Source organism: Rana temporaria, chromosome 13, assembly GCF_905171775.1.
Source record: "Rana temporaria chromosome 13, aRanTem1.1, whole genome shotgun sequence".
Classification (NCBI taxonomy): domain Eukaryota; kingdom Metazoa; phylum Chordata; class Amphibia; order Anura; family Ranidae; genus Rana; species Rana temporaria.
In genome coordinates, this window is record NC_053501.1 from 24,935,189 (window position 1) to 24,961,296 (window position 26,108).

Here is a 26,108-nt window from a genome sequence, read left to right on the forward strand (position 1 = left end):
TACCCTGAACTGCCCACCATTGCCATCATCCAGTTCCAGTATGTATCCTTCTGCCTGGACCATGGACATGGGTGGCTGCTTCCAGGACAAAGTGGCACTGTTATTGTGGGTGCAACATTCTTCCAGCTGGAGCATTGGGGGTGCCGGTACTAAAGAGGGCACTGAAAAACATGTACATTACAGGAGGGGTTAGTGAAAATTAAATACAGTTCTTTTCTATCCAATCAATTTGTCTGCTTCTGTCTACAAATAATAGTCATTCTAAGTTGGGATTCTGGTTTTTGAATGAACTATTATTTTTCCATTGTGGTCTGCATACGATATGGTGCACCCTCCTCTCCCTCTGTCTCATCTCTAGGACATTTTGGCTTGTGCTTACAATAAACATGTGTACATCAGATTACTGAGTTACTAAAGCAAAGCCTTATGGGTTTCAGCACCAGGTTTCAGTATGCCTAACAAAGTAGAGAGAGCATGAGGATGTGATGGGGTCATGGGGATGGGGTCATGGGGATGTGATGGGGTCATGGGGATGTGATGAGGATGTGATGGGGATGTGATGGGGTAATGGGGATGTGATGGGGTCATGGGGATGTGATGGGGTCATGGGGATGTGATGGGGTCATGGGAAAGTAATGGGGTCATGGGAAAGTGATGGGGTCATGGGAAAGTGATGGGGTCATGGGAATGTAATGGAGATGTGATGGGGTCATGGGGATGTGATGGGGTCATGGGAAAGTGATGGGGTCATGGGGATGTGGTTATGGGAATGTGATGAGGATGTGAACGGGTTAATGGGAATGTGATGGGGTCATGGGGATGTGATGGGGTCATGGGGATGTGATGGGGTCATGGGGATGTGATGGGGTCATGGGAAAGTGATGGGGTCATGGGGATGTAATGGGGATGTGATGGGGTCATGGGGATGTGATGGGGTCATGGGGATGTGATGGGGTCATGGGGATGTGATGGGGTCATGGGGATGTGATGGGGTCATGGGAATGTGATGGGGTCATGGGAATGTGATGGGGATGTGATGGGGTCATGGGAAAGTGATGGGGTCATGGGGATGTGATGGGGTCATGGGGATGTGATGGGGTAATGGGGATGTAATGGGGTCATGGGGATGTGATGGGGTAATGGGAATGTGATGGGGTCATGGGGATGTGATGGGGTCATGGGGATGTGATGGGGTCATGGGAATGTGATGGGGTCATGGGAATGTGATGGGGTCATGGGAATGTGATGGGGTCATGGGGATGTGATGGGGTCATGGGAATGTGATGGGGTCATGGGAATGTGATGGGGTCATGGGAATGTAATGGGGATGTGATGGGGTCATGGGGATGTGATGGGGTCATGGGAATGTGATGGGGTCATGGGAATGTGATGGGCTCATGGGGATGTGATGGGCTCATGGGAATGTGATGGGGTCATGGGAATGTGATGGGGTCATGGGAATGTGATGGGGTCATGGAGATGTGATGGGGTCATGGGAATGTGTATAGGACACTTGAGTTCCCCAACACCAACTCATCAAGCCATGTCTTTATGGAGCTGGCTTTGTATACAGCTGTAGTCGTGCTGGTACAGCGAAGAGCCTTCCCCAAACCACAAGGTTGGAAAAGCACAATTATTTCAAATGTCTTTGTTAGCAATAACAATGCCCTTCACTGGGAACACATAAACCCAATAATTTGGAGGGGTGTCCACATACGTTTGGCCATATAGTGAATCTTCTTGATTTACTAATCATTTCACTATATGGATTTGTATTCGACTTGTGCAATTCATTTAGTTCCAAATTCGTTTTTCAACTAAATTAGACAAATTTGTTAATTCAGGAAATATTAAAATGAACGAAAACTCGGTCAACAAATTTTTCCGAAGATTCAAGAATTAAAAAATTATAAAATTTAGAAATTCGAAAATAAGAACGGGGTCATGGGAAAGTGATGGGGTCATGGGAAAGTGATGGGGTCATGGGAAAGTGATGGGGTCATGGGAATGTAATGGAGATGTGATGGGGTCATGGGGATGTGATGGGGTCATGGGAAAGTGATGGGGTCATGGGGATGTGGTTATGGGAATGTGATGAGGATGTGAACGGGGTAATGGGAATGTGATGGGGTCATGGGGATGTGATGGGGTCATGGGGATGTGATGGGGTCATGGGAAAGTGATGGGGTCATGGGGATGTAATGGGGATGTGATGGGGTCATGGGGATGTGATGGGGTCATGGGGATGTGATGGGGTCATGGGAATGTGATGGGGTCATGGGAATGTGATGGGGTCATGGGAATGTGATGGGGTCATGGGAATGTGATGGGGTCATGGGAAAGTGATGGGGTCATGGGGATGTGATGGGGTCATGGGGGTGTGATGGGGTAATGGGGATGTAATGGGGTCATGGGGATGTGATGGGGTAATGGGAATGTGATGGGGTCATGGGGATGTGATGGGGTCATGGGGATGTGATGGGGTCATGGGAATGTGATGGGGTCATGGGAATGTGATGGGGTCATGGGAATGTGATGGGGTCATGGGGATGTGATGGGGTCATGGGAATGTGATGGGGTCATGGGAATGTGATGGGGTCATGGGAATGTAATGGGGATGTGATGGGGTCATGGGGATGTGATGGGGTCATGGGAATGTGATGGGGTCATGGGAATGTGATGGGCTCATGGGGATGTGATGGGCTCATGGGAATGTGATGGGGTCATGGGAATGTGATGGGGTCATGGGAATGTGATGGGGTCATGGAGATGTGATGGGGTCATGGGAATGTGTATAGGACACTTGAGTTCCCCAACACCAACTCATCAAGCCATGTCTTTATGGAGCTGGCTTTGTATACAGCTGTAGTCGTGCTGGTACAGCGAAGAGCCTTCCCCAAACCACAAGGTTGGAAAAGCACAATTATTTCAAATGTCTTTGTTAGCAATAACAATGCCCTTCACTGGGAACACATAAACCCAATAATTTGGAGGGGTGTCCACATACGTTTGGCCATATAGTGAATCTTCTTGATTTACTAATCATTTCACTATATGGATTTGTATTCGACTTGTGCAATTCATTTAGTTCCAAATTCGTTTTTCAACTAAATTAGACAAATTTGTTAATTCAGGAAATATTAAAATGAACGAAAACTCGGTCAACAAATTTTTCCGAAGATTCAAGAATTAAAAAATTATAAAATTTAGAAATTCGAAAATAAGAACGAAAATCCGAAAAAATTTAAAAGAACGAAAATAAGAACGGAAATTAGAAAATCCGAAAATTCTAAACTCTGAAATAATAACTAACTAATAATAACTAATACTAACTATTAAATTATAGGTATTGGAATTTCCTTTGAAATTTGGCTGTTGGTAAATGTAATGAATATGAATTTATCCGAAGTTGCAAATTATCCAAAATAACAAATGCAGCATCTAAACAAATGGAACGTAACAAATTAATAATATTAACAACTTTTTTTATTATTATTTTGTTACGTTGTATTCGTTTAGATGCGGCATTTGTTATTTTGGGTAATTTGCAACTTCGGATACATTTGTATTCCTTACCTACATTTTCACTACCTATAATTTAATAGTTAATTATTATTAGTTAGTTAGTTATCATTTCGGATTTTTGTTCTTGTTTTAGGATTTTCTTTATTTTCGGATTTTTTCATTACAGATTTTTTCAAATTCAGAATTTTTTAATTTCTGAATCTTTGAATTTTTTCGAAATAACGTATTCCGATCATAACGAATGACCCGAAAAACGAAAAATAAAATAAAAAAAACAACGAATGAAACAAAAATGAAAACGAACAAAGGTCTCTTTAAGATAAGAACATAATAATAGCATTTTACACTGAGATAAAAAATATTTTAAAACATCTAGTTTTCCTTTAATGCCACAAAAAGCCACTGATCATATATGGCGGATGTAACGGGCTCAGCATAGATACACCAATTACTGTGATAAGACAGCATAAGGAGATGAGATGACTTATGTGTGACACTGCAGCATCGGCGCAGGCCTCGTCCTCGCTTGAACTCCCCCAGATGAAATGCCGTATCAGGTTGGTTGGCACAGTGACAAGAGAAAATATTTGCCAAAGTAGCGTTGTCTAAGTCCAAATCTACATCTAAAGCAAACTTGTTTACTCAAGGCTGGCAACTTCTATGGGCCAGATCCACGAAGCAGTTAAGCTGGCGTATCTATTGATACGCCGCGTAACTTCTAATTTGCTCCGGCGTATCTTTGTTTTGTATCCACAAAACAAGATACGCCTGAAGCTGGGCTAGATCCGACTGGCGTACGCCTTAGTACGCCGTCGGATCTAAGGTGCATATTTACGCTGGCCGCTAGGTGGCGCTTCCGTCGATTTCCGCGTCGAGTATGCAAATTAGCTAGATACACCAATCCACAAACGTACGTCCGGCCGGCGCATTTTTTTACGTCATTTCCGTAAGGCTTTTTTTGGCGTAACGTTACCCCTTCTATATGAGGCGTAGCCAATGTTAAGTATGGACGTCGGGCCAGCGTCAAATTTTCTGTCATGTACGTCGTTTGCGTAAAACGTTCACGAATAGGGCTTTGCGTATAATGACGTTCACGTCGAAAGCATAGGCTTGTTGCGGGTTAATTTCGAGCATGCGCACTGGGATACCCCCACGGACGGCACATGCGCCGTTCAGAAAAAATGTAATTTACGTCGGGTCAAGACGTATTGCCATAAAACACGCCCACAACTTAGCCATTTGAATTGCGCGCCCTTACGCCGACACATTTACACTACGCCGCCGTAACTTACGGCGCAAATTCTTTCAGGATACGGAAAATATGCTGAAAGTTACAGCGGCGCAGTGTATCTGAGATACGCTACGCCGGACGGAAAAATGCGCGGAGGTACGTGGATCTGGCCCTATGTGTCCAAGTTACATAAAAGGATATGGTGTGAACATACTGTTAATTGGTAAAAGGCTGGTAATAGGTAAGTTCTTTGTGTTACACATTATATTTTGTATCTAAAGAATCACCTTTCATCTGCACAAAGTCCAGCTGGTGGATGGACTGTAAGAGAGGTCCGTTGTCCAGGTTCAGATCAAAATCAGTTGTCATTCGTGGTGTGAGGGTTCCCTTTCCCCACTGGTCTTCTGTCAGATGCACTCTCCGAATCAGGGCATCAGATATCTAATGAGACAAAGAAAAGTCCTTCAGCTTCCTATATATTCACATTATTTAGGAGGGGGCCTGGGGTGATGATAATCACTTCATCTGAGTTGGGTAACAGCATAAAGCTGTCAGGTCACCTGAGTCTAGGTGACAGATGCACACTGTTGGGGACGGGAGTGCACCACTAAGGTAGTGGACCCTATGGCTGACTGCTGCGGATGGAACTCTGGGTAGTTCAGGAAGGCAGGTCCCCTGGAGCACCAACATGGATTCCACAGGGAGCAAGAGCATACGATTCTCCAGGGTGCGGAGTCTAATGCCGCGTACACACCATCACTTTATGTGATGAAAAAAAATGACGTTTTTAAAAACGTCACTTTAATTGACTGTGTGTGGGGGAAAACGTCGTTTTATGTCTTGTAAAAAACGACCAAAAAAAATTGAAGCATGCTTCAATTTTATGTGTCGTTTTTCAAAAGTGCACTTTTTACTTCACAGAAATTGACCGTGTGTAGCAAAAAACGTCGTTTTCTAAGACGTTTTTTCATCCACGCATGCCCAGAAGCTACTTCAATGGTAAAACGTGGTGGAACGTAACCTCGCTTTGCTAGAACATTGTGAGAAAAACGATGGTGTGTAGGCAACTTCGTCTTTGAAAATTGAAGTTTCAAAAACGTCATTTTTTACTTCACAGAAAGTGTCGTTTTTTTTCATCACATAAAGTGATGGTGTGTATGCGGCATAAGAGCCAGCAGGTGTTCACCAGAGCCTCTAGTGGTGAGGATGGCCTGCGCTGCAACTGGCTCTAGGTTGCGGCCTGCAGGGTCTCCCAGCTCACGCTCAGGCTAGGCTACAGGGGGATAGAGAGGGAGCAGCAGCCCAGGACAACAAGGTAGAGTAATTCTTGATATTCCTTTGTCAGAAGTTTCAGTTTGTGTCTAAACATGAAGCGTGTTGCATGACACTGCACAAGTTAATGCATGGCCTCTGTCTGTAGTGTGAGAGATGACACTTCCTGTCAAAAAACTATATATCCCACAATCCCCAGGTCTCTCAGTCTAGCACTTTGCAGGGGAGAGATAAACAGTGATTAGATCTGACATAGCCACAAGCAGGCAGAGATCAATGTGCAGTTTCATATGATTAGCACTCTCACATTTGTGATGACGCACAGAGGAAATGGTGAGGCATGGATTGGGACCCGAAACAAGAAGTTGCCTGTTCCTTTAGCGAATAGGGCCAAGCTAGGTAAATAAATACATCAGACATGACAGTACAAACTGCCACCATAATATGTGAGCCCACCATTACAAGGTAATGCAAACAAACACCTCAGGGGCTATAACTACATCTAGGCCTCATTTAGATGTGCCATTGGGGAATGGTAAAAGTGTGCCCCCCCCAACCTCTTAAAGTGTTACTAAACCCACAACAGTACAATTAGTCTGTATATGCAGTGAAGCATGGTTGTTATATTGTGGAAATTCTATATAGACTAATATTGACTGCTTGGTCTGAATTCTTTAAAGAGTACCTATGGTCAAAATGTCAAATTATCTATTAATTTTCATACGATATCTAGATTAATCCGATGAATCTGAGCAATCTTGAAGTTTGTAAACTTACTTTGTGAAGATCCCCACACATTTACTTCATTGAATTCTGTAACATGTAGTTACTATGTCCCCTGAGTAGGCACTGCTATGTCACACATTTCACAGAGCCTGCCTTCTGGAACTACAGAGGTGCTGAGAGGAGGAGTTTCAGGAGGTGGAGTCAGTACAGGAATCACTGCTCACAGGCAGCAAGGTACCATGGGATATATAGTCTTTGTAAATGGAAAGTAAATAGCAGAGGAGAAGCTGCAAAGCATGCAGGGAGTCCAAGACGTTGGGAAAAGAGACAGCCAGCAGACAGGCAGAACTCACAACATGAAAGGAGATGTTCCAAGTAAGCTAATATTGGATTGTCAGATATAACTATAGTTTGTCTTGTCATTATAATGCTGATGTAAAATAATGAAGGTGTATGCTGGGACCACAGATCTCCTTTAACGTATAGTAACGTATGGTATAGGCAGGGTTATTGGGGTAGGAATATTCAACTGCCATTCCACTTTAACCACTTAAGCCCCGGACCTTTAGGCAGCTAAATGCCCAGGCCAGGTTTTGCGATTCGGCACTGCGTCGCTTTAACAGACAATTGCGTGGTCGTGCGACGTGGCTCCCAAACAAAATTGGCGTCCTTTTTTACCCACAAATAGAGCTTTCTTTTGGTGGTATTTGATCACCTCTGCGGTTTTTATTTTTTGCGCTATAAACAAAAATAGAGCGACAATTTTGAAAAAAAAACTATATTTTTTACTTTTTGCTATAATAAATATCCTCCAAAAACATATATAAATTTTTTTTTTTCCCTCAGTTTAGGCAGATACGTATTCTTCTACCTATTTGTGGTAAAAAAAATTGCAATAGGCGTTTATCGATTGGTTTGCGCAAAATTTATAGCGTTTACAAAATAGGGGATAGTTTTATTGCATTTTTATAAAAAAAAATTGTTTTACTACTAATGGCGGCGATCAGCGATTTTTTTTGTGACTGCGACATTATGGCGGACACTTCGGACAATTTTGACACATTTTTGGGACCATTGTCATTTTCACAGCAAAAAATGCATTTAAATTGCATTGTTTATTGTGAAAATGACAGTTGCAGTTTGGGAGTTAACCACAGGGGGCGCTGTAGGATTTAGGGTTCACCTAGTGTGCGTTTCCAACTGTAGGGGGGTGTGGCTGTAGGACTGACGTCATTGATCGAGTCTCCCTATATAAGGGATCACTCGATCGATGCAGCGCCATAGTGAAGCACGGGGAAGCCGTGTTTACATACGGCTCTCCCCGTTCTTCAGCTCCGGGGAGCGATCGCGACGGAGCGGCTATAAACGAACAGCCGCGCCGTCGTCCCGGATCGCTCCCCACGGCAATCCGACCGCCGCATGTAGCGGGGGGGGTCCCGATTGGACCCCCCACCCGCTAGAAGGCAAGGACGTACATGTACGCCCATTTGCCTGTACGTGCCATTCTGTGGATGTACATATACATGCGGCGGTCGGGAAGTGGTTAAATGTAAAATATATACACACCATGGTAAAATGACTTCTACATATGCTCAAACTGTCTATATGATTAGAACATTATAATTTTCTCATGGATGTACTACCTGCTAAAATCTATTGGCACAAAGTCATTATTTTGTACATACATGAGTGGAGAACCTGACTACCTTCTCAAGCTGAACTGCTCCAGGTTATTATTTTTCTGCTTTTTATTTAGCACATAGTGCTAGTGGTAAAATTCAAAAACGTATGATCAAAATGCCGCCTCACCTGGAGAAAACCGCTGGGGTCGTTCTCCTTAATGACCTCCAGGCAATACTCCATCAGTCCAGTCGTCTGTCGCAGTTTTACTGTACAATGAGAAATCTGATCCCGAACAACCTAAAATAGACGGAGAAAAATTAGAGCAAACTGCAAATCAACATCTTTAACCCCTATTTTGCAGTACATCTGTATGTCAATGATGGACTTCCTCTTTTCACTAATATTTCCCTAAACCAATAGCAGGTGGCAGAATCAATGAACTGAGTGACCACTGACCCAACCAGTAAACCTGTATATATAGCGTCATTTACTGTGCGGCCACTTCAAAAGGCATTGCACACTTTCAAAGGTTTTCATTGTTGTAACTAGATATTAGGGTAGATTAAGAAATGTGTCCAAGTCGCATGCGCATGCGCAGTTAAGAAAAAAACGTCAATCACGTCGGGTCAAGCCTCATTATCATAAAACACGCCCCCTCAGACAAATTTGAATTAGCCGCCCTTACGCCCGCCCGCTTTAGGCTACGCCACCGTAACTTAGCAGGCAAGTACTTTGAGAATCAAGTACTTGCCTCGCTAACTTACGGCGGCGTAGCCTAAACACGCTAAGCTACGCCGCCGCAAAGTTAGGACACCCTACCTGAATCTAGCTAATAGTTTGTGTCTAAACATGAAGCGTGTTGCATGACACTGCACACGTTAATGCATGTTCTCTGTCATTGACGTTTTCCGTCGTGAGCTGGAGCATGCGCACTGGGCTATTTTTCAGCCCGGCGCATGCGCAGTTCAATCGGCACGGGGGCGCACTTAATTTGAATACAAGCCGCCCCCTTTGAATTACGCCGCCATACGCCGGGCCATTTACACTACGCCGCCGCAAATTACGGAGCAAGTGCTTGGAGAATACGGCACTTGCTCCAGTAAGTTGCGGTGGCGTGGTGTAAATGGCTTACACTACGCCAACGCCGTTTCTACGAGAACCTGGCCCAGTATGTTTAAAAAATAAAATGTGCAAAGATCATTTTTTTTATTTCTTTATTTTCCGAAAAATTGTGACAAAAAAATGACTACTTCAAAGATCTCGCCATGCCTCTTACTAAATACCTTGGACTGTCTAATTTCCAAAAGGGGTAATTTGGGAAATATCTGTACTGTCCTGGCATTTTCAGCCTCAAGAAATTAGATAGTCCATCAGTACATCAGGATTGATCGATTTGTATAACTTGTATAATTTAGTTGTATATATGTATAGTTTGTATAACTTTCACACAAACTAAATAATATACATTGATTTGGGTTATTGTTATCATCAGCTCCATCTAGTGGCCATAATGTGGCATTTTCCTAATACATGTTGTATAAAGAATAACATTTGGCCTAGAGAGAAAAACATAACATTTTGACACTATTCGCACAGACTAATATACATGCAGATTCACAGAAGCTCTGCATTTTTTTTATTTCTTAATCAATAGCAGCGTTTTCCTCTTGTGGGTGAAATGGTACCTCGGTATCTCACTGGTAAACTAAGCTGTAACAGAAAAGCTGCTTTTTTTTTCTTGGAATCAATTTACCATTTCATCCCCCGAGCCTCCCAGTTTGCCCACGGCAATTTTCCACCTCCAATGAAATCTTTTAGGATTCAGACTTTAGGAAATCCGATAGAAGGATATTAATTATATAATATTGCGGGCTGCGAGTTACATGAGGTGAGTGGCGTAATGCTCGCTGTTGCCTGGAATGAAATATGTATCGCTCGCTGGGGAGCGGCAACGCAGAAAAAAAAACATAAAAGATGCAGAAGAAAGGGGAAAGCTGGATGCTGGGAGTCTCAGGAGAGCCTGGAGCCTGGCGAGAGCGGATTCTGCTGCCACACAACAGACGGTGTTTGTTTACTGCAACAGAATCGTTCTGTACAGAGGGATTGCTTTACTAATAATGGCATTCACCTGAAACCACATACACTATAATACCAAAATTATTGGGACGCCTGCCTTTACACACACATTGGGCCAGATTCACAGAGAGATACGACGGTGTTTCTCCTGATACGCCGTCGTATCTCTGACTTAGGCTGGTCGTATCCATGCGCCTGATTCATAGAATCAGTTACACATAGATATGCCTAAGATCCGACAGGTGTAACTGTGTTACACCGTCGGATCTTACCTGCAATTTAAAAATGGCGCGGGGGGCGTTCTCGCTGATTTACGCTGAGAAATATGTAAATCAGCGAGATACGCCAATTCACGAACGTACGCGGACCCGACGCAGTGTTGTTACGACGTTTCCGTATCGGTTTTCCCAGCGTATACTTACCCCTGCTTCTATGAGGCGCAGCCAATGTTAAGTATAGCCGTCGTTCCTGCGTCGATTTTTGTTTTTTTTTTACGTCGTTTGCGTACGCCGATTCAGAAACCCGCGCGCCGCAAGTTACGCTCACGCCGAAACCAGTGACGTCCTAGCGACGTCAGTGGGAGCAATGCACGCCGGGAAATTTCGCGGACGGCGCATGCTCATTTAAATTGGCGCGGGAACGCGCCTGATTTAAATAGTACACTCCCCCTAGCCGCGGAATTTGAATTCCGCTGGGGGTTTTACGATCCGCCGCCGCAAGTTTGGAGGTAAGTGGTTTGTGAATTACCCACTTGCCTCTCAAACTTGCGGCAGCGGATCTTAAATCACATAGATCACTCGGATCTAAAGATCCGCTGATCTATGTGAATCTAGCCCATTAACTTTAATGGTATCCCAGTCTTAGTCTGTAGGGTTCAATATTGAGTTGGCGCACTCTTTGCAGCTATAACAGCTTCAACTCTTCTGGGAAAGCTGTACAAGGTTTAGGAGTGTGTCTATGGGAATGTTTGACCATTCTTCCAGAAGTACATTTGTAAAGTCAGGAACTGATGTGGACGAGAAGGCCTGGCTTGCAGTCTCCGCTCTAATGTCTAATGTCCTCATTCTTCAGGCTCAGCTGATCACAGCGGCCCAATCACAGTGGTCCTTTACCACATGATCAGCTGTCAGCCAATGACAGCTGATCACAGGATGTAAACACAAGCCAGTTATCGGCTTTTCTTTCCTCGTGATGACAACGAGCGCGAGGAGAGAAGAAGAAAGCCAATAACCATCTTGTGTTAAAGGCACATCAACACTGATAGTCTTACTTACTACTGGGTATCTGCAACTGTGGGCATCATCCTGGTACAGTTTTTTAGAGCTGGCAGTCGGCTCTTTTGTAAAAGCAATCCTAGTGGCTAACTAACCGCTGGATTGCTTTTACAAGCAACGGAAGGGGACGCCTTCCCTTTTTAGGGCTTTACTGAGATCTCCTGTCCCACCGGAAGTCCCGATCGACCAGCTGGTACTTTTGCCGGCTGATCACGGAGCCGATCGGCTTTGTGTGGCTCTATGATAAAGTAACCTGGAAGTAATGACCTTACATCACTACCGGTTTACCCATATGTAAACGGCACCATTTAAAAAAAAAAAGAAAAGCATTTGATGACACCAATCCTAGTGTGATCAAATGCTTTTAGGCAGAGGAGGAATCTCTCCATAAAGAGCACCTGTCCCATGCCTATTGCTGTCACAAGGGATGTTTACATTCCTTGTGACAGCAATAAAAGTGATCCAAGCAAAAAAAATGAAAGTGACAGTGTAAAAAAATAAAAATAATTCCGTATTTATCAGCGTATACCGCGCACTTTTTTGCCCTGAAAATCAGGGCAAAATCGTGGGTGCGCGATGTACGCCGATACCCGCGCTGTGTTTGAACCACTGCGCCGACATATACCGAGCGCAGTACACTCAGGTATAGTCGGCCAGGCTCGGCTCCTCTCGCGGTCACGTCCTGTGCGTCCTGTACGTCCTTTACGCGAGAGGAGCCGAGCCTGCCCGACTATACCCGAGTGTACTGTGCTCGGTATATGTTGGCGCAGTGGTTCGAACACAGTGCGGGAAGCGGGGATCGAGCGGGGAGGACACCACGATGGCCGCAGAAGGACGCCGGACCGGACGAGGCCGCAGATGAACGCGATGGACGACGGGCAGGACGCGATGGACGACGGGCAAGACACCGAAGAGGGGCATCCAAACTGTACGTTTTTTTTTCCAGGAATTTTCCTTCAAGTTCGGGGGTGCGCGCTATACGCCATGTCTCCCTGTGCAAAGGCAAACGCACGTGTCGATCCCGCACACACACAAACAGTGATCATCCCACACATGCGAGGTATCACCACAAACGTCAGATCATGGGCAGTTAACCTAGCAACAGACCTTCTGTGTAAATCTAAAGTAGTAACCTGTAACAGCTTTTAAAGTGTCGCCTATGGATAGTAAAATTTACATCGTTTCTGACCGCTGCATTGGCGTGCGCAATCAAGTGGTTAAACCGACTAAAAGACTTTGGGTTTACATCTATGTTAACCTTGGTGTATAAGATGTAGGTTTCCAGTATATCACCCACCTTCAGTTTGTGTTCATGCTCCTTGTTCACTCGGGCGAGAAGCTGGACCTTTCTCCTGTTTAGGGCATCGATCAGGGCGTCACACTGGGCCACCAGACAGGCCTCGAACTCCACACTGTTTTCCTGCGTCACATGTAAGAAAAAATATAGAAAATATGGCACCACAAATAGGCACGTTCCACCGCAATACAGAAAAAGGACAAGATGGCCTCTCCATGACATCGGCTTATTAACGTATGATAAAGACCAATGCCCATGTCTCTTGTTTCGGGAGAAGGTCCTCAGCATCCAATTTTTACTAATGTCACTGTTATGGGTGTCTACATAAAAAAAAAAAGGAAAATGTCCCTGCTGTATATACAGCATTGATTGTTTTTCCCATCTGAAATGACCGGAGGAAAAGAATTAAAAACTCTGTCCAAACAGTCCTGACATTTCCTTGACAACAACCCAAGTGATCTGACATTTGTCTGCTGCTGTTAAGCAACATAGCTAGATCACTTCCCTGCCCTCAGTCTGTGATTGGACAGTGAAGGAGCAACAAAAAACTGAGGAAGTCATCCTTCTGTTCTCTCCTCCTCCCAGCATGTTTTTTGTCAGCACATGTGAAGGCAGAGCTCCTGATTGGCCCCAAGGCTGCCTTCGATTTTCCAGTCTGAGTGTAATCCCCTGGATCAGGAGTCTCCTAACTCTTTAGTAGGAGGACTTTGTTGTATATTTGATCCCCAGAGCCCTGCTTACATCAAGGTCCCTATTAGATTCCTTCCTTCATCTGAGTCCCCATTAAATCAAGGTGCCCATCAGAGCCCTCTTTTACATCAAGGTCCCCATCAGAGCCTCCTTTTACATCAAGGTCCCCATCAGAGCCTCCTTTTACATCAAGGTCCCCATCAGAGCCCTCTTTTACATCAAGGTCTCCATAAGAGCCTCCTTTTACATCAAGGTCCCCATCAGAGCCCCCTTTTACATCAAGGTCCCCATCAGAGCCTCTTTTTACATCAAGGTCCCCATCAGAGCCCCCTTTTACATCAAGGTCCCCATCAGAGCCTCTTTTTACATCAAGGTCCCCATCAGAGCCCCCTTTTACATCAAGGTCCCCATGAGAGCCTCCTTTTACATCAAGGTCCCCATCAGAGCCTCCTTTTACATCAAGGTCCCCATCAGAGCCTCCTTTTACATCAAGGTCCCCATCAGAGCCTCCTTTTATATCAAGGTCCCTATCAGGTCCCTGTGACCTCTTTACATCAGGGCTCCTCTCAGAGCCACCTTTACATCAAAGTCCTCATCAGAGCCCTTTCTACATCAGAGTCTCCATCAAAGTCCACCTTACACCGCATCCCAATCAGAGATTCCCTTACATAAGAGTCCCCATCAGCGCCTTCCTTATATTAGAGTCCCCATTAGATCCCACCTTACATTAGAGTCCCCATCAGAGCCCCCACTACATCAGGGTCCCCATCAGAGCCACCTTTACATCACGGTCCCCCCTTACATCAGGGTCCCCATCAGTGTCCCCCTTAGATCAGAGTACCCATCAGAGCCCCGTCTTCATCAAGGACCCCATCAGAGCCACCTTTACATCAAGGTGTCCATCAGAGCCCTCTCAATATGAAGAACCCCATCAGAACCACCTTTACATCAAAGTCCCTATCAGCATCCCTCCTTACATCAGAGTCCCCCTCAGAGCCACCTTTACATCAAGGTCCCTGCCAGACCTCTTTATACATTAAAGTCTCTATCAAAGTCTGCCTTACACCACATCCCAAGCAGAGCTTCCCTTACATAAGAGTCCCCATTAGAGCCCTCATTATATCAGAGCACCCTTTCGATCCACCCTTACATTAGGGTCCCCATCAGAGTCCCCTCTACATCAGGGTCTTCATCAGTGTCCCCCTTACATCATTCAGAAATTAGAGCCCCCTTTACATCAGAGCCCCATGTTACATGGGGGGAGAATTGAAGCGCAGACCATGCTGACCTTAATCCTCAATCTGTGCACGTTAAGGATACAACATTGACCCTAGCCATGGGCTGGATAAAATCTTGTAGTGGGCCGGTTGTGGCCCACAGGCCTTAGTTTGGAGACACCTACTATGGATTACAAGAGGTTGAAATTAAAGTGATTGTAAAGTCTCATTTTTGTTTTCAATAAAAATAACAAACATTTTATACTTACCTCCTATGTGCAGATGGTTTTGCACAGAGCAGCCCAGATCCTCCTCTTCTAAACTCCCCTCCCTCCTGTTGAGAGCTCCCACAGCAAGCAGCTTGCTATGGGGGCGCCAAAGCCGAGCTGCAGCTTCGTGTGTCCATTCAGACACGGAGCTGCGGTTCGGCCGCCACCTCTCTCTCCTGATTGGCTAACTGACATTGATTGACAACAGTGGGAGCCAATGGCACCGCTGCGGTGTCTCAGCCAATCAAGAGGGAGAGTCCTGGACGGCTGAGACACTCGTGGACATCGCTGCATAGAGATGGGGCTCAGGTAAGTATTAGGGGGGCTGCTGCACACAGAAAGCTGTTTATCTTAATGCATAGAATGCATTAAGATAAAAAAGCCTTCTGCCTTTACAACTCCTTTAAGTCAAAAATATGCATTATATGTTGGCCCGGATTCACAAAGCACTTGCGCCGACGTATCTCCAGATACGTCGCGTAAGTGCAAATATGCGCCGTTGTATCTGTGCGCCGTACCCACAAACTAAGATACGCCTAAAAACAGGCTTAATCCCGCCGACGTAACCGCACATTTACGCTGGCCGCATGGTGGCGCTGCCATTGATTAGCCATTTAAATATGCAAATGAGCAAAATACGGCGATTCACGAACCTGTGCCCGAACGACGCAGGCTACGAGAGGTGCGCGTAAGTTGTACGTCCGGCGTAAAGTTAAGCCCCATAAAGGAGGTGTAACTCAGCAGCAGACATGTAAAGGTCTGCATCAGGGAACAGAAGCCGGCGTTTTTTACGTAGTTTACGTTGAACGTGTGTCTGGATGGACATAGATTACGTTCATGGCGTAGGCAGTGATCCGGCGTATCCTAGGTAGTTGTTCCGACGTGGTTATGAGCATGCGCGCGGGGATGCGTCCACTACACGACGCATGCGCAGTTCGTTCAACGTACTTGTCTGGCTCTCAAACCATCATTTGCATGGGGTCACGCCTCATTTGCCTGGCTTTGCATGGCTCACGCCCACTTCCACCTACGCCGACTTACACCTTCGAAACCCAGCGCAGTTTAGGCTTTGTGAATTCCATGCTCGCCTCTCTGCGCTGCGTCGGCGTATCGTACAGGAGATACGCTACGGCGGCATAAATGTGCGCCGCTGTCTGTAAATCCGGCCCGTAGTATTTAAAATACATTTAAACATTTATTTTTTTAATAAACACATGACTGTATTTATTGTTGTTTTAAATGGCGATGCATTTAATTATGTTTGAACCTAGAGTATTAATTAATTATGGGGGGTTTAAAAACTGGAGAAAGTCAAGCAAAAATCAAAGCAACCAACCAGCATTGATTTTTTATTTTTCCATAATATATGGAACCCAACTGGACAACATTAGCAACAACTGTCTTTAACGCAAAACTAAACAAAAAACTTTTTACATTTTGGATAGAGTAAGGGAGGGTTATAACCCTTGGCTGATTTTTTGCCATTGTCCCATTGCCGAAATTTCCCTTCCTGTCCCATAGCCAAACAGGAAGTGAGAGAACATCCCTTCAAAGTGAGGGAATCCCTGGTTGTCCCCAGAACTAGCGTCCCCATTAGAAGATTCTCCCTATATTCCTGTACTGGTGACAACCCAAAATTTGTGATTTTCTCCCACTTTACTCTCATGGATAATGATAAACAGGACAAATAAAGAGGTGGAATCTCCCTTATGGGGGAACAGACAGCAATAAAAAACGGTGTTCTAATCCCTTTCTATAAAAAAAAATGCCTTTAAAATTAAATGTAATATTATTTTATTTTTTCCAGTTTTCATGACCTCTCACCGTCAGCTGAAACATTTGTACCTGGATATGCTGTACCATATTTCTTAGCTGAACCAGGAACTCTTTGGCCTCCTTTGCTCGGTCAGACAGTCCATTCAGGGCCTGGGACAGCTGGCTCTGTAAGGAGAAAGAAGAAGACAAATAAATGGTTAGGTGATCACAACTGCGGGAAGTCAGCTTAAAGTGGAACTAAACCCTCCTATCTGTCCTCCTGGAGAGATGAAGACATTACCGGGGGAGTTCTGGGGTCTCTGTGAGAAGTATTAAATACTTGAAAATGTTACTCGTTATTTAGCATTATGTACTGTAGTGAAGTCATGTCCAATAGAGAAATATAAGATCCAAAAGTCCACAGACGATACAAATGTATATAAATGTAGTGAAGTCATATATAGTGGAGTCCGGTTAGATAATTGATATTTAGGTGTTAGTATGATGACTATAAATTATATTGTCCCGCAGCAACACACCAGGCTCTCCAGAGAGTGCATTTATTTGACTTCCAATACAGAATAAAGTCCAAATTCCACAAACGATACAAATCCAACAGAGTAATTCAGATTCCCATCTTTTCCTAGACCTGTGCCATATTCATACAGAGAATATACAGATAATATTCTGATCACTTCTAGACCTGTGCCATATTCATACAGAGAATATTCTGATCACTTCTAGACCTGTGCCATATTCATACAGAGAATATTTAGAGAATATTCTGATCACTTCTAGACCTGTGCCATATTCATACAGAGAATATTCAGAGTGACAAGACTCACCTCCAGGATTATATTCCCTATTCACTGAATAGCTGAGCAATTTGATTGGCAGTCTTTGATCTACATCCTGTCTTTCAGAGTGACAACATGTACTTGACATAAAAAAAACATATGCTAGGTCCACAAGCTTCATCATCAAAGTGGAGTTCCACCTGGGGATTTTTTTTTAAAGTCAGCAGCTACAAATACTGTAGCTGCTGACTTCAAATATATGGACACTTACCTGTCCAGGAAGCCCGCGATGTCGGCACCCCGACATGTCCAATAGAGAAATATAAGATCCAAAAGTCCACAGACGATACAAATGTATATAAATGTAGTGAAGTCATATATAGTGGAGTCCGGTTAGATAATTGATATTTAGGTGTTAGTATGATGACTATAAATTATATTGTCCCGCAGCAACACACCAGGCTCTCCAGAGAGTGCATTTATTTGACTTCCAATACAGAATAAAGTCCAAATTCCACAGACGATACAAATCCAACAGAGTAATTCAGATTCCCATCTTTTCCTAGACCTGTACCATATTCATACAGAGAATATACAGAGAATATTCTGATCACTTCTAGACCTGTGCCATATTCATTCAGAGAATATTCTGATCACTTCTAGACCTGTGCCATATTCATTCAGAGAATATTCTGATCACTTCTAGACCTGTGCCATATTCATACAGAGAATATTCTGATCACTTCTAGACCTGTGCCATATTCATACAGAGAATATTCTGATCACTTCTAGACCTGTGCCATATTAATACAGAGAATATTCTGACCACTTCTAGACCTGTGCCATATTCATACAGAGAATATTCTGATCACTTCTAGACCTGTGCCATATTCATACAGAGAATATTCTGATCACTTCTAGACCTGTGCCATATTCATACAGAGAATATTCTGAGTGACAAGACTCACCTCCAGGATTATATTCCCTATTCACTGAATAGCTGAGCAATTTGATTGGCCATCTTTGATCTACATCCTGTCTTTCAGAGTGACAACATGTACTTGACAAAAAAAAAAAACATATGCTAGGTCCACAAGCTTCATCATCAAAGTGGAGTTCCGCCTGGGGATTTTTTTTTTTAAAGTCAGCAGCTACATATACCGTAGCTGCTGACTTCAAATATATGGACACTTACCTGTCCAGGAAGCCCGCGATGTCGGCACCCCGGCCGTATTTCAGATCAGCGGCCGGGTGCTGCCGCCGCCATTCGTCATAGGCGAAACCAGCAGTGAAGCTTTTCGGCTTCACAGCCGGTGTTGAATATAATCACAGCATCGGTGCATCGCGATTCGGACGTTCACGATGCTGCGAGTCGGCTGAATCGATTTTTGATGATGTCATCCGTCGCTCCGTGCAGTGCTCTGCCTCTCAGGGAGAAACACAGAGGCAGAGCCTGCATGGTGGATAAAGCTGACAGTCAGTACAGTGCAGGGGGAGGAGCTGAAGGAGACCCGACATGAGGAGAGGAATCACTGGTGGCACCGGAAGAGGGAAGACACACCGAGCAGCATGGAGGAGGGGGAATCGACTGACACTAATAGCAGGTGAGTGCCAGTGTCACTGATCGCATCCCTCCACTACCTTCACCCCTCTGCCTCATCACACCATACCTCTGATCCCACCATCCCAGTCTGATCCCACCATGCCTCTGATCCCACCATCCCAGTCTGATCCCACCATGCCTCTGATCCCACCATCCCAGTCTGATCCCACCATGCCTCTGATCCCACCATGTCTCTGATCCCACCATGCCTCTGATCCCACCATCCCAGTCTGATCCCACCATCTCTCTGATCCCACCATCCCAGTCTGATCCCACCATGCCTCTGATCCCACCATGTCTCTGATCCCACCATCCCAGTCTGATCTCACCATGCCCCTGATCCCACCATGTCTCTGATTACACCATCCCAGTCTGATCCCACCATGCCTCTGATCCCACCATCCCAGTCTGATCCCACCATGTCTCTGATCCCACCATCCCAGTCTGATCCCACCATGCCTCTGATCCCACCATGTCTCTGATCCCACCATCCCAGTCTGATCTCACCATGCCCCTGATCCCACCATGTCTCTGATTACACCATCCCAGTCTGATCCCACCATGCCTCTGATATCACCATGCCTCTGATCCCACCATCCCAGTCTGATCCCACCATGCCTATGATCCCAGCACCCCACCATGCCTCTGATGCCACCATCCCAGTCTGATCGCAACATGCCTCTAATCCCACCACCCCTCTGATCCCACCATCCCAGTCTGATCCCACCATCCCAGTCTGATCCCACCACCCCACCATGCCTCCGATCCCACCATCCCTCTGTCACCGGAGAACATTTGAGTATTTCTGACTGTCTAAATTTCTGGATAAAAAGTATTTACCCATGCGCACTTGTGCAGTAATCGTGATGCATTGCGGAATCAATTCGAATCGTAGACAAGATAATCATAATCAAATCGAATCGTGAGACTAGGGAAGATGCGCACCCCTACTGTGCATGCGCTTTCTTACTGGCCTGGCGGCGGAGGAGGAGGGGCCAAACTTCAGAGGGATGGCGCCGCAGCGCAGTATTCTGGAAGTGGGGGCGGGGACATCTCAAAAAGAGGTTCCTATTCCCCCCTGAAAGGTGCCAAATGTGGCACCGGGAAGGGGGAAGAAGCAGATCAGCGGAGGTTCCACTTTTGGGTGGAACTCCACTTAAACACCCCACTTTCTGTAATGGAGCAACAACTGCAGATCCATGTGCTTTGTCTAGGAAGGAAGGAAATCAGCTCTTCCTTCTTTGAGTCGAATCGAATCACAAATAGGACGCTTGATAAGGATTTCTTTAAAGAGTGTTTTGTCGTCATGTTACTTTAATGAATGTGCTGAATTCCCAGACAGATCTCTGAAGAATTAACCCAGACGCCCCTCATTAATTCACCATTAATTAACATGAACTGAAGTTTTGATGTGCTGCGATTCCATCCCCTGGCTAGGATTAATATTCTAAATTACAGTCATGAGACAGCAACACCAGTCTGGAGGAATCAACATTGTGCCTAAATGAACCATGGCGTCATATCACTATGAGGACTGCTTAAAGGGGGCGAATGTCAGACATTCGCCGAGGATTTGCCACTTATGATTGAAGAGTCATTTGCTATTGACCACTTCAGAATGAGTGGCTGGAACCCTTTTATGGAGTAGAGGAGACGTTACAATTCAGGGTCTTCAACTCTGTCAATAATTATATTGCAACATTTTTTATTAATATATATATATATATATATATATATATATATATATATACACACACACACACACTATAATGTCAAAAGTATTGGGACACCTGCCTTTACACACACAAATTTAATGGCATCCCAGTCTTAGTGTGTAGGGTTCAATATTGGGTTGGCCCTCCCTTTGCAGCTATAACAGCTTCAACTCTTCTGAGAAGGCTGTCCACAGGGTTTAGGAGTGGGTCTATGGGAATGTTTGACCATTTTTCCAGGAGCACGTTTGTGAGGTCAGACGCTAATGTTGGACGAGAAGGCCTGGCTAGCAGTCTCTGCTCTAATTCACAGGAGTGCAGTCCGTTCTTGTGTCCCCTGTACTCAGCCAACGTCACTTCAGGCTCTGAAGGTCTGGAGACTGGCTAGGCCACTCCATGACCTTAACGTGCTTCTTTTTGAGACACTTCTTTGTTTTCTTGGCAGTGTGTTTTTGGTCATTGTCATGCTGGAAGACCCATTCATGATCCATCTTCAGTGTTCTGGCTGAGGGAAGAAGGTTCTCGTCCAAGATTTTACAATACATGGCCCCATCCATTGGCCGCTCAATGCGACAAAGTCGACCTGTACCTTAATCAGAGAAACAGCCCCAAAGCGTCATGTTTCCACCTCCATGGTTGACTGTAGGGATGGTGTTCTTAGGGTCATAGGCAGCATTTTTCTTCCTCCAAACACAGCAATTTGGGTTAATGCCAAAGAACTCAATTTTTGTCTCAGCTGAACACAGAACTTTCCCCCAATACTTCTCTGGATCATTTAGATGTTAACTGACATACTTCAGATGGGCCTGTACATGTGTCTTTTTGGAGGAGGGGGACCTTGTGGGCGGTGCAGGATTTCAATCAATGGCGGTGTATTGTTACCAATGGTTTGTTTGGTGACTGCGGTCCCAACTGATCATTCACAAGCTCCTCCTGTGTAGCTCTGGGCTGATCCCTCACTTTTCTCATGATCCTCCTTCCCCCATGATGCAAAATCTTGCACGAAGCTCCAGACCGAGGGCGGTTGATGGCATTTGTATTTCTTCCATTTGTTAATAATCACTTCAACAGTTGTCTCCTTCTCACCGAGCTTCTTGCTGAGGATCTTGTAGCCCATTCCAGCCTTATGCAGGTCTACAAACTTGTCCATAATGTCCTTTGACAACTCTTTGGTCTTCCCCATGATGGTGAAGTTTGAATGGAAGAAAGAGACAGGTGTCTTTTATACACATAACCAGTTGTCGTCAGGAGCTCCTTCTTAAAGGCTAAGTTCACAGATTTCTAATTATTCTACACATGCTTACCTCACTGTATTTAAGGATGTTTCAAAACACTGCTTGATTACTTTTGCCTTACTTCCTGGTCAGTCTTTAGGTCATGACACAGGAAGCAGTTGACCAGGTGAGGGTAGCTGATGCAGGGTGTATGCTAATGAGATCAGCTGGTCAACTCCTTCCTGTGCCATGACCTAAAGCAGGGCCCGACAAAATCTGGGCACCCGGTCGCAATTGTGACAAGAAATTGTGACCTGGTGCCCGGGGAAGCTTAGGCCTGCAGAAGGCCGCAAAGCCGCTGCCTCAATTACCGGCCGGCGTGGGCCCACCGAGATCGCCCGGCGGGAGAGGTGGAGGCGCACGGAGGCACAGAATCCTGTCTCCGTGCGCCACCACCTCCCCGCCGCGTGATTGCGGCAGGCCCGCCCCCGCCGGTAATTGAGGCTGCGGCTTTGCAGCCTTCTGCAGGCCTAAGCTTCCTTCTGTGATCTGGCGCCATCTTGTGGTGGCCGTTGGCATTACAAGTAAAACAGCAGTTCTAATGCATTTATCACTGTTTTCGCTTGCCATCTCCTTCCCTCTAATTAGAACCCCCAAACATTATATATATTTTTTATTCTAACACCCTAGAGAATAAAATGGCAGTCGTTGCAATACTTTCTGTCACACCGTATTTTCGCAGTGGAAAAAATACACTTTTTTAAATAAAAAAATAAGACAACAGTAAAGTTAGCCCAATTTTTTTTTTATATTGTGAAAGATAATGTTACGCCGAGTAAATTGATACCCAACATGTCACGCTTTAAAATAGCGTCCGCTCGTGGAATGGCGACAAACTTTTACCCTTTAAAGTCTCCATAGGCGACGTTTAAAAAATTCTACAGGTTGCATGTTTTGAGTTACAGAGGAGGTCTAGGGCTAGAATTATTGCTCTCACTCTACAAATCGCGGCGATACCTCACATGTGTGGTTTGAATACCGTTTACATATGCTAGCGCTACTGTTGTGTGCGTTCGCTTCTGCGCGCGAGCTTGGCGGGACAGGGCGCGTTTTCTGGCTCCTAACTTTTTTTAGCTGGCTCCTAGATTCCAAGCAAATTTGTAAAACCCTGGTTAAATCTCTTTATCACCTGTGGCCAGGCACTTCAATTGGGTATATGTAAGGGTTTACAAACACCTCCATCCAAATAACAATCATGATTAAGATTACTTTAAATAATCCTTCAATCAATTTTTATTTCTCTGCATGCTGTAAAAGACTTTTCTACATTACATAAGCTACAACCTCATAGAGAAAAAATTGAAATATTCCAACTTTTATAATTCCACCTCATTTAAAAATAATCATACTAGGTAAAAAAAATTTTTTAGAAAGGAATATTAAGATGATCGGGTCATCAAATAATCATAAGGAAATGGCTTTGAGCACCTTGAAAGAGAGTCCAATAAGGAGAGGTTCACCATGCCTGACATCCTCATGGAGACTATACCCGCCAGCTGGGTGACTGCCATCCAGGCATGCCAGGCAGCAAAAGAGTTAACGAGAATTTTAAAAAGACGAAACGCGACGGTTTTCATCAGCGGCAGTAATCCTCCCTACAACGACCTTCAAGACTCAAGCGATTGGAATTAATATTGCATGGCCTCCCCGGTCCCTGTGAAGGTAATTAGTTGTCTCCTTTCTGCGGCAGAATTAGATGCTGAGATTGGAATAGAATTAGTTGAGCCGGGAGGAGAGGCAGCATCGCAGCTGGAGAATAAATCAGAACACTTAAAGAGTAATGAAAAGATGCGCAATAAAGAAGGTGCAAAGGATGTGTCGGTCAGTGCAGAAGGACAGGGACATGTCTGACGCTTGGGATTCCGGGGGGGGTTTATACTAAGAACATGATACATGTAAAAAATGTCTGATGGTCCTGATTTGCATATGTGAGGGATAGGCAATTCAGAATTCAACAGACATTCCGCCCATTCCGGGAGAATATATTTATAAAGGCAAACAGTAGCTGACAGGCTGGGGGTAGGGGGAGAGGGAGGGGGAGAGTGAAGGATAGAGGGAGAGCTGCGGATGATAGAGGCACGTAAACTGACTACGGAGTCAGGGCTCAGCAGCCATGATAAAATGTGGTCAGTTTACAGGGGGAGGGCAGAACTAGGCAGGATCAGCCAGGTATTTCAGGTGATAGAATGGGCCAAATTACACAACACAACACGTTATTCATGCTAGGAACAGGATTCTTCGTTTTTTTGTTTTTGTTTTTTAGGGTAACAAACACTTTAAGGCTTTACAACCACTTTCAGGCAGAGAGGGTTGGTTGGGGAAGGTGAAGGTTGCTAGAGTCACAGCTTGCAAAGGGTTGTGGACTGATGGGTATTTCCTTAATTTTTCAGCATTGTTAGGAGCAGCAGGGGAGCAAAAATATAAAGTATATCCGGTTGAGGATAAAGTGGGGTAGGGGTTAAAGCAACATGCTGCAAAGATTAATTTTAAAAGAGAAATGCGGGATTGGAAAAAAAAAACATTTACACTCACCTAGATGGCTGCAGCATTGATCTGATGCTGCAGCCGTCCCCTCTGTTGATTGCACAGTTCTCGGTTTTAACTGAGCAGAAAGAGGTGTCTGTCAGATCACTGCTCTGCCCCTCCATTCACTGGAGTGCCAGACTGTTTCAGGGGCGGGAGCAGCTGGCTTGGGCTCTCCGCAGCAAAATATGAGGCTGAGACAGCTTTTGGTCAGCCATCTAGGCAGATCCCGACATTATGGCCAGAATCTATGCAAAGCTTGGACCGGCTCTGTGACATCAGTTAACAGAACACTTTAGCCTGCTGTCACCAGAATCTGGGTCACAGGCAGGGATGGACTGGCCATTGGGACTACAGGGAGTTTCCCGGTGGGCCGATGGCTCAGTGGGCCTGCTTCAGTGACAGAGGACCGCCGCCCCCTCCACTCCTCTGTCTCTCCCTCCCCGCAGCGCTCACCTGGGGGGAACAGAGAAGCAGGGGGGATGACAGAGGAGCACGGGGTAGGGGACAGACAGCTGACTCAACAGCTATGGCCTGGGAGTTTCTCACTTCTGCCTAATCTTGTCCCATAAGGGGGGGGGGGGTCACCGAACTGATTCTTTCCCCAGGGTGAAATAATGTCTAGCTTCCCCACTGGTACTGCCTATAAGAGTACCAGTAGTTCTACTCTAATAAAGTAGAATGGCTAGTAGCTAGTGAAGGGGGAGAGGGGGCTTGGGTGGCCGGGGGGGGGGGGGGGTGCGGGAGTTGTCCGGCCGCCATGGGAGAGACCTGTCAAAGTGGGCCAGTCTGGATGAAGTCCAGGGCCAAATTTTTGTCCCAGTCCAGCCCTGGTCACAGGAGTGCAAAACAAAGTGCACGCCTGTGACCCACAGGAGAAGTATGGCCATACGTCTTCTTTAAAGTGGTTGTAAGCCTTGTTACACCACTTTTACCTACAGGTATGCCTATAATAAGGCTTACCTGTAGGTACTGGAAATATCTACTAAATCTGCACCGGTTAGGAAATATTTACCATATATGCTTGTGCTGACGTCATCGGCGCATGCGCACTGAAAAAAGGGGCCGATTGTGCCGTTTCTAAAGAGCCCGTACCTTGACCGGTGGCTCCTGCACGGGAGTGGCGTCACACGACTCTGGCCAATCACAGAGTCAGAGTCCGCGGCCCCCGGAAGGAAGAGGGGTGAAGATGAATGCAGCCACCAGCGGGGACGTCACAGGCTTCGTTTGCAGGTAAGGCCTCG

The 26,108-nt window shown here is 45.4% G+C and overlaps 1 protein-coding gene across 9 annotated transcripts in view; it reads right to left on the bottom strand.

The window, feature by feature from the left end:
* The window catches only part of TRIM9 (tripartite motif containing 9), a 110,643-nt gene that overhangs the window by 40,924 nt on the left and 43,611 nt on the right, over window positions 1-26,108 (bottom strand). For 6 of the 9 annotated variants that reach the window (XM_040333595.1, XM_040333600.1, XM_040333599.1 and 3 more), the window contains exons 2-6: window positions 17,025-17,141; window positions 13,025-13,147; window positions 8,564-8,674; window positions 5,044-5,197; window positions 4-161 (exon numbers count right to left, since the gene is read on the bottom strand). In XM_040333595.1, the coding sequence (XP_040189529.1) occupies window positions 4-161; window positions 5,044-5,197; window positions 8,564-8,674; window positions 13,025-13,147; window positions 17,025-17,141 (663 nt within the window). The remainder of the gene's footprint in view (window positions 1-3; window positions 162-5,043; window positions 5,198-8,563; window positions 8,675-13,024; window positions 13,148-17,024; window positions 17,142-26,108) is intronic. The other 3 variants (XM_040333597.1, XM_040333602.1, XM_040333604.1) reach the window with 1 other exon arrangement.